Source organism: Sesamum indicum, linkage group LG10 (genome assembly GCF_026168435.1).
Source record: "Sesamum indicum cultivar Baizhima isolate 11 linkage group LG10, ASM2616843v1, whole genome shotgun sequence".
In the NCBI taxonomy this organism is placed as follows: domain Eukaryota; kingdom Viridiplantae; phylum Streptophyta; class Magnoliopsida; order Lamiales; family Pedaliaceae; genus Sesamum; species Sesamum indicum.
In genome coordinates, this window is record NC_142666.1 from 20,556,215 (window position 1) to 20,565,654 (window position 9,440).

Below are 9,440 nucleotides of genomic sequence, written 5' to 3' on the forward strand. Positions count from 1 at the left end.
TTTTATAAAGAGATTCACGATAACATTGAGACATTTGTTTATACTTAAATTCAATTTAAATTATTATTTTTTTAATATCAAATTCGATTTGAATTAGATTTGATATACGGCCGTTTCAAAAGAATTGAAAATGCTAAGTAATCAATGATAACCAAATATTATGACATCTTATCCACATTCAATGCAACTCAGAATGTGGGTGGGGTGTGAGATCCTGAGGTTTGTAAGTATAAAGTATCCAACGTAAGCGAGAACTGGGGGCATCCAAAATTGGTCAGCAACCAGTCATCTTGCAACTGGGCTTCTGCCACGTGTCTTATCTGAAAATTATGGTCGATAAATTGGTTGGCATAGGAAGGCCCAAATCCTCAATTTCTTTTACTTTACATGTCAGCAACTTTTTATTATCCAGTGCGGTGCGGTGATCGAAACTTCCACGATTTTCATTTTTCCAATGGTCCTCAGACGCTTTCCCGAGTGTGGACATGAATTCTTCAAATTCCGACTATATATTTTTTTATGACTTTCATAATTTATTCTAATATTAAAAAATCGACAATCGTTCTCTAGGGTCAATGGTCGGCTTTACAATTCATTCTTCTATTTAAATTTTCAATGTAATGATAATTTTATTCAAATATAATATCACAATTGTTTTAGTTTGAAAAAAACAAGTTTGATATTCATCTTTTGAATTTTTTAAACGTTAAAATTAAGATTTATATATTATTATGATTTATAAGATTGCAGATTTAATTTACTTTTTAAATAATTTAACTGAAAAATCAAAGTTCAAAATCGAAAAAGAAAAAGGAAATCAAAGTAGAAACTGGTGCATGAGAGAGACATATTGGAAAGCTCAAGAACGTGTGAATTATCATGCGGCTGCCGTTGTTCAACTGTGGCCCTCAATTTTGCCTCCTTTTTCTTTAAAGCCATACAAACATTTCATTGCATTTCTATTGTAGCATCTGCACATCTTTTCCCAACTTTTTTCTCCATTACTTACCAAATTCTGTCAAGTTTTGCAGCCCAAATCAAACCCTTTTTCCCAATCTTGATTTGGATGAAAACCCATTAAGCAAATTATAAGTTTGTTCATTTTCTTGAAAAAATTTTGGGGGCCTGAAGACGTTTGAAGGTTCAATCTTTTGATCTCTGAGCCAACATTTTTGCTTGTAGTTAGTGTTTTTGCACCTGGGCTTTTCATAGTTATGGAGGTTTCAGTGATTGGAAGCTCACAGGTGAATCTTGGAAGGGTAAATGATAATGGGCTCTGTAGTTTTAGCAGGAATTTGAATACTAAGATCTCTGTTGTGAAGAGTTGTTATTCAAAAAGATGCAATCTTGAGCAAAGTCAAAACGCTGTATGCCCTTCAAGATCTACCCTAGGTTTCAGTCTTAAAATATCTGCGTCTGCTAACTCTCAAGCTGTGGTTTCTGAGAAAGCTTCAAGGAAAACCAAGCCTGTGAGTTCTTTTCTTTTTCTCATAATTCAAGCCTTTTCATTTTTGGTTTTTCATTAAGTAGATATATTAGGAAGATGGAAAGTGGAAAATATTGGAAAATTTGCTGCTTCCAGTTGTGTTTTGTGCAAGAAATGTATGGCAATTGTTTTGTTACTATTTCATGATTGAATGTTCTTGATTGTGCTTCATGAACTGTTTCTTTTGTTAGGGGAACTTGTAGAAAAGGAAATAACTCATTCCTTGTTTTTTATGGTACATGAGGAATTTGAAGTGTAAATCATTTTACCTGGGATCATCTTAAATGTTTGTTTTGATCCAAATCACCAGTCTGCTTCCTTTGGTCTGGCCTTTTATTCAATCAAATTTGCATGCTTAGTTCTTTGATGGTTTCGATATTAACCAATTGATGAAGAGATAAATAAAGTCCTCCGCTGTCAATCTGTTGCAGATTGATGATGTGAAATTATACGTTGGTCTGCCGCTTGATACCGTCTCCAACTCGAACACTATAAACCATGGTCGAGCAATTGCTGCAGGGCTGAAGGCCTTGAAGTTATTAGGGGTAGATGGCGTGGAGCTCCCCGTTTGGTGGGGAATAGCTGAAAGGGAAGCCATGGGGAAATATGATTGGGCCGGTTACCTGGCTGTTGTAGAAATGGTCGAAAAGCTGGGTCTTAAGCTTCATATGTCTCTTTGCTTCCATGCATCAGCAGAACCCCAAATCCCACTTCCACAATGGGTTTCACAAATTGGTGAATCTGAGCCGAGTCTTTACTTCACAGATCGATCAGGACAGCAATACAAGGATTGTCTATCGTTGGGAGTGGATAATCTTCCTGTCTTAGATGGAAAGACTCCACTTGAAGTGTACAAAGAGTTCTGCGAGAACTTCAAATCTTCATTCTCACCTTTCATGGGTTCCACAATCACGGTAAGGTCATATGTTTCTGTATGCAGTAGACCATGACCGGATTTTGTTCAAATTGTGGCATTGTTTGCTGATTTTGGCTTGTTTCTGTGCATTGGACAGGGCCTATCTATTGGACTCGGGCCAGATGGTGAGTTACGATATCCATCGCACCACCATCCAGTAAAAGGCAACACTCAGTGTGGGGTGGGAGAATTCCAGTGTTATGACAAAAATATGCTTGGTGATCTTAAGCATCATGCAGAAACACATAGGAACCCTCTTTGGGGACTTGGAGGCCCCCATGATGCCCCCAGCTATGAACAATCTCCAATCTTTGGAGGCTTCTTTGCAGAAAACGGTGGAGCTTGGGAGACCCCATATGGCGATTTCTTTCTTTCTTGGTATTCAAGCCAGCTGATATGCCACGGAGATCAAGTCTTGTCGGTTGCTGCCTCAACCTTCAAAGATGTTCCCATTACTCTGTCTGCCAAAATCCCTCTGATGCACTCATGGTCTAAAGCCCGTTCCCACCCGTCAGAGCTGACTGCTGGTCTGTACAACACGGCACATAGAGATGGCTACGAAGCCATTGCTGAAATATTCTCTAGACATTCTTGCAAGATTATACTTCCTGGAATGGACTTGTCAGATGAAGGCTTTCCAAATGAATCTCATTCCAGCCCAGAATCATTGCTTGCACAAATAACTTCTTCTTGCAGAAAGCATGGCGTAGAGGTTTCAGGCCAAAACTCATCAGTTTCTGGTTCTTCCAAAGGTTTTGAAAAGATAAAAAAGAACTTGTTGGGTGGAAATGCAGCAGTGGACTTGTTCACGTACCAAAGAATGGGAGCATATTTCTTTTCTCCGGAGCATTTCCCTTGTTTCACCCAGTTTGTCCGGGGCCTCAACCAACCAATTCAAAGTTCAGATGATTTACCAGTTGAAGATGCAGAAACTACAAAGTCACTCTCTGGTCTGAAGCTCCAGTTGCAAGCAGCTTAGTTTAACAGCAGCATATCTATGTAAATATGGCAGTTAAACCCTTAGTATATTCATTTTGGGGTATAAATGTAATACTGCTACTAATGCAAGACGTTTGCTAGTTTTGCGTCTGAGCTCTTACTTCATTCATCTGAAGGAAGAAAAAACCTTCTCTCGTAGTCCTCGAAGGCTATTGGTTGTAAACAAAATGTGGAACGATACATAATGATACACTCGATGAAATTGAACTATGCTTAGCCCTCATCTTCTCCCACATTCTTGAGGTCGTGTTCACGTGTTAAAAGTATGCACAACTATGATGCACTTCTGAACTGAAGATTAGTCCACCGACACAAATCTAGAAAGAGTTCTTGGAGTTGCAAATGTTGAAGATTGATTCATCGCGATATCAGAATGTAAAAGGAAGAAGCCATCGACAACCCATGCTTATATTCAGTTTCCTAAGAATTAACCACAATCCAAGGTAAGATTCTTGGGCTGACCGACTCCATCCGACACCACTAATAGGTAGAACACAGCAGACGAACTATCAACATCATATAATGAGTGTTGTTTTTACACATGAATCACGATACTTTATTTCGTCCAAGGAAAACTAAAGGAATGAGGTGACAAAAGTAAATTGTGGGTTTGATCGTTTGGAGATTAGACAACGAGCCAAAAGAAGAGTATACAAAGACGGCAAGCAAAGGAAGATGAATGCGTCCTTCTTGCCTAACACGAACAACATCTGCAGTCATCCCTCTCATGAAAGCAACGGGTTGTCAGGCTGTTTTTGTTATGATGCTTCAATCTCTCTAATTTCTCCTCTGCAGCAAGAAATCTAAAAGGTCGGTGTGTTTGTTTGGCTTCACTATCAAAATGATTTTCAATCTATTTTCAGGAAGCATAAAACTCTTGTATTCTATTAAATATATTTCAAATTCAAATCAATTCTTCCAAACATCAACTAATTATTCAAATGAATTTTCCCTATCAGAAACTTCTGAATGCCGTCCAATTTCCTGCTTCAGAAACCCTATTCTCCAGAATGAAGAATGAAATCCACATGCAAAATTAAACCACAATGGTGTGTTATTTGCAACACATTCTCAAAGTTCATAAAGATCTGTGTATAGTTTAAGCCTTGAGGCTACCAAAGATGTCTCTTACCAGCTCTACTCAAATGGGTCTGAAAGAAGCAAAGAGGAATACATACTTAAGAAGGATAATTGAATAAATGATATACACAGAGAAAGTTAAAGATGTACAACGAAATGTTAACTCTTCACAATGTGGAATATCTCCATATTGTTGTTTGTAGGATTGAGAAACTGAAGTTCAAACAAAAGCTCTAGAAACAGAAAACAGGACGGACTAGGTGTCTCCACATTTTTATGCACACTTCCTCGTATCACAGTGCAATTACATCCCGACAAGGTTTCTTTAGGCATCAGGAAGAATGACACCCTGCTGAACAAAAATACGGTGTTAGAAGCAGAAGTGATACGACGTAAATTTCAAGTTCGGCAGCAAAAATAAGTACAAAGCTGGGAGTTCTTATTTACAAGCCTTTAGAAGAAAACATCCCAAGTATTAGACTGCCCCAATTCTCACCAAAGAAAAGTAATAATTTGACACATTTGACAACCACAATGTTATTTGCATAAATTGGGTGGAAAAGTATATTTGTCGTATTTGCACCAATTGTATGAATATTTATGAGGAAAAAGTAGATTCATACCACTTGAAATGCATCATTCGCATGCTATTTTTGTATCGAAGCTGCTAAGACAGATGGCAAAAGCCTGAAAAGCTGATATTGGATACCGGTAGTCCATTGTAAAGACATCTTTCCCCACTTTTCCAAACTGAAGGATGACCTTATCATGTTCCGGCCCAGCTATGCCATTCTCTGGAGATGCAACTAACTGAAAGTTTTTCACTGATGCAACTGTGACCCGACCATGGAAGTTCAAACACCAGCATTGGAGTTGCTCATGCCATCTTGGAGACTTATTTCTCAGAACAAGTGAACTGCCCCCTTGGTTGCACAAAGGTCCGGAAAAGGATTTATCCAAACAATTTGATTTTGTTCGGAAAAATGGGAGTGTTGGAGAGGAGTCGACACTGGTGATGGGGAAATATGTCTGTGTTGGAGCAACACCTCCAGGTTTAATGGCTGAAGCTGGAATCGCATCCATGACACAGTGCATTCTTCTTGGACCTCTGCACAAAAGCATCTCTGGAATCTGTTACTCACAATCAATAATTGCTCCCAACATAGAGTGCCAGACATTATCAGAAAAGCAAAACTCTTTGCTTGTTAACCCAAAAGGGGTCAAATTAAGATCCTTTCAAATCAAATTAAGATACCTGGCTCCCAGCACATTCAACTCATATGAGATGTGAGCCACTGGATAATTGCCAGCAGGGACCTTAGGTGAAATTTGTTTTGACCCAACCACGCAGGTGGACCTACTTTTTTCCATTTTGGATCCAGAATGAGGAGGAAGAGCATCATACACAATGAACTTTGTTCCGAGAAAATTAGATCTGGTAAAACAAAAAGTTCTGAGCCACGCTGTAAACATTTTGTTTAATGAACAATCAAACTGATACTGACCTTAATTTTCCTATGTAAGTGTCACTCCCCTTTGACATGTCATCTCCATGTAGAGAGATAATGTAGTCCGTACATGTGGTCCGCCTACACTTACGAGCAGCAAGAAGAAACTTCCCATCATCTGCCAGTGCTGCCACAAACAAAATAAAGGATGTCAAGTGATAAAGGACCAACCATGATATGCTACAGTAAAAAAAAATAGCTAGATGTTTACAAAGGAATGCTTGAAAAATAGAGGTTCACTTGAAATGAAAACTATAGCCTAGAGGTGGGATAGCATGGAGGAATAACTTTGGGAGCGCAGCAGAAAACAGTCCACACCTTGACTTAAACTCACAAAAAGATAATATGTTTGAGTAGAGCGATTCCTTTTTATAAAACACTGCAGAAGGGACTCTCTTGGGCCAGGCTGCAAAAAACGGAAAAGAACTTCTAAGTGGAAACAAAAAGACATAATTAAAGAAAAGTTGTGAGCTAAGGATAATATCCACTTAAAAATGGAAAATAATTCCAAGACACGACCACTCTATTATTTGGCAAATTATCCTTTTAAATGCACAAATACATTTGGAAACATAAAGATTTGAACAGGCCAATTGCCTAAATATAGACCTTTGTATCACTCAAGTCCCTAAGCAACGCATGTCTTATAGTTCTTAATATTCAAATTTTATCGAACTTTATTCATTCTGGACAAGTTAGAAATTTAAGGGTAAAATTGTCAATGCATGATAAAAAGTTGAAAACCAGAATCCTGTACCCCTAAGGTTAAGTTCATAAAATCTACAAAATTATGTACACAGGATAAAATTATGATTTTTTTTTCTAAGACACCTGGTATTCTATATTTACAGTGGTAAAGTTTTCAACATAAAAGCCTTGTTTTAAAATAGAGAATATTCCTGCATCTGGAAGCTGTTCAGGTTAGTTTTGCCGCCTCAAAATTTATTTCAAAAAAACTTTATAAAACTAAATATAAATAGAAAACTTTTGAAAATTTTGTGACAATAATAACACATTGAAAAAAGATTTACAATAAAATTTTCAGAGGAACTAAGTTAATACAAAAATTAATCCTTGAGGACCATTGGTAGCATTCGCCCAACTGTATAAGCTATAAGATATAATGACACTTCAGATGAATGCTTCTTTAGAGTGGAGGTGGTTCCAGGAAACCTCATGAACCACTGAAACTGTTTTTGGAAGCAACTAATCAGTTCAAATGATGTGGCGCAATCCATATGCAGGAACTAAACTTGGACTATATGAAAATTCAACCATTTTTAGCTGTTTAATCTTAAGCATTCAAAAGCTACCTGCATTCGGAAACCTTTTCTCAAGGATAAAAGCCTTAAAACTAATGTCAACTGACAAAGGGCACATATATGATGGGGATACTTCAAAGTTGTAAAGGACTTGAATTGCACAACACTAGCAGCAGAAAGAGCCAAACACGTCCTACATATAACATGATGTATATTCTCTCCAAAAAGTCAACCACCACAAAAAAGCAAATGTGTCTAGTTGATGAAATCTAAAGAAATCTACTCAAGCTGAAACATCCTTTTGTATTCCAACAATAAACTTTTTCCTTGAAAATTAACGGCTAAGCTAATTCATTTCCAAAATATTTCTTAATTATCTCTCTCTTTCCAGCAGTTGGTAAAATATACCTGCATTAAACAAGATCTAAACGACTATAATTACATGAGATTTATATTAGTATGCACCCATCTAACTGTTTACATAGTTCAGCAACACAACCAAAAGTTCACATTTAAACTGTTCCATGAACTTGAAAATTTCTTGAGTCCATAAAAGAAATTCCTCATTCTGAGACCAATGAATTAAAATGAAGACGCAATATTAACAAAACCAATCTTAATCATTTCTTTCTGTCTTTCCCTTTTTCCACAAATGTAGAAAGTTTCAATTTCAGCGACTGATGGGAAACACTTTGTATAGAAGACGAACATATTTCATTATCAATCTAAGCAACCACGATTAATACACAACCCAACTGCAAAGCATGAGAACCAATTCTTATAATCTTAAAAGTATTGCATGCAAAGTCCATCAAAAATTGATATAAACCCCCATCCGTTCCCTGACATAGAAGTCAGGGACCAACGTAAGAACTTACAAAACCTCGACAAACACAGCCACCAACAATAGCCAACATCATCACAGAGCAAACACCAATCGCAGAAGCTTCAAATCAAGAACACACATACTCACACAAGCTACGACGACTTCGAAGATGAATTATCAACCAAACTAACAGAGCAAACTGCACAACCTCGAATAACCAACCTCCAAACGACAACCCAACAACAGAAGCAACCTCCAAAACCAAAAACACAATTCCACAACAAAAACTTTTGAAAACCAAACCTGTTTAACAGAAATGGGAAACGTAATCTTCCCAGAAACCTCCGGAGTTTTCACCACCTCCTTCATCACCTCCCTCCAGCTCTTACACACACCCGCACACGCCACCACGTGTTTCCTCGCGGGCCATTTAGATTCGGATTCCTCTACTTTCAACAACACTTCTCTGAGTAGTTCCGAAGGCAAGCTATCCCAGCAACAATAACCACTGTCTTCATCCACATCCCTGCTATGTTTTCCCATACAAAGTTTGGATTTTTCCACCGCCACTGAGGTGTCCTGAACCACTCTCCGTGACCGTGATTTCAATCCCAGCTTAATCATGGCACCACCCACCTCTTATTTTTCTCCAAATTGTAAAAAAAAATCAGCCCAAAATTCCACGCACAAAAAACCCTCAAATCACTTCTCAAACCTAAACTTCATAACTTCAACAGGTACCCCTATCAACACCATCAGCAATGATTTCATCTACACAAACCGAGCAAAAACCCAACGCCCAGCAAACAAACAGTGATTTGCAAAAACGGGATTCAATTCAGAAAAGGAGAAAGAACTGGAAACAAAAAAAAAAAAAAAATTGTACAAAGGGCTGTGATGAAATAAGAGTGGAGATGTTTCCCTTTTATCTTTCTTGAGATAAGATGAGGAATTTGAGGAGAAATTGATAGTTTCAGTACAAAAATGATAGAAAGATTTATGGGGTTACGGTTTTAGGAGCAGTAGAATTCTTGTAGCGAAGATTGAAGAACACACTCAATTTAAGCAATTTACAAATTTCAAAATATGTAATGCGGTAATGGATGACAATGAGGAGAGATGATTGGCTTTCCGGCCCCATTGTCAAGTCTTCACTAATATTAAAGATGCGTGATTGGTAAAATTAGATGTGGGTTTTCATATCCATACCAAATTTCTTCAACAAACTTCACTTTTGGACCAATTCAAGTTTGTATGCCTAATTTCCCTAATTGCCATCATTTGAGATAAAATGTGAATTATTTTTATAAGATAAGATATTTGACAATGATATAGTTTTAATAATTAGGTATGAGAATATTGA

The 9,440-nt window shown here is 37.5% G+C and overlaps 2 protein-coding genes across 3 annotated transcripts; one reads left to right on the forward strand and one right to left on the reverse strand.

The window, feature by feature from the left end:
* Window positions 1-869: 869 nt before the first annotated feature.
* Window positions 870-3,611, forward strand: BMY3 (beta-amylase 3). Its single transcript, XM_011092552.3, has 3 exons — window positions 870-1,469; window positions 1,918-2,400; window positions 2,500-3,611. The coding sequence occupies exons 1-3, from the start codon at window positions 1,215-1,217 to the stop codon at window positions 3,379-3,381; spliced, it is 1,620 nt and encodes a 539-aa protein (XP_011090854.1). The 5' UTR covers window positions 870-1,214; the 3' UTR covers window positions 3,382-3,611.
* Window positions 3,612-4,576: 965 nt separating this feature from the next.
* On the reverse strand, window positions 4,577-9,232 carry LOC105171437 (tubby-like F-box protein 6). Of its 2 annotated transcripts, none has more exons than XM_088886128.1 (6): window positions 8,381-9,232; window positions 6,308-6,395; window positions 5,987-6,116; window positions 5,737-5,916; window positions 5,105-5,589; window positions 4,577-4,833 (listed from the first exon to the last, which is right to left on the reverse strand). In XM_088886128.1, exons 1-5 carry the CDS (start codon window positions 8,699-8,701, stop codon window positions 5,118-5,120), a joined length of 1,191 nt encoding a protein of 396 aa, XP_088742254.1. In that variant the 5' UTR covers window positions 8,702-9,232; the 3' UTR covers window positions 4,577-4,833; window positions 5,105-5,117. The 2 variants fall into 2 exon arrangements, with proteins under 2 accessions (XP_088742254.1, XP_088742252.1); XM_088886126.1 differs by having other exon boundaries at window positions 4,577-4,830; window positions 8,381-9,230.
* Between the last annotated feature and the right edge of the window lie 208 nt (window positions 9,233-9,440).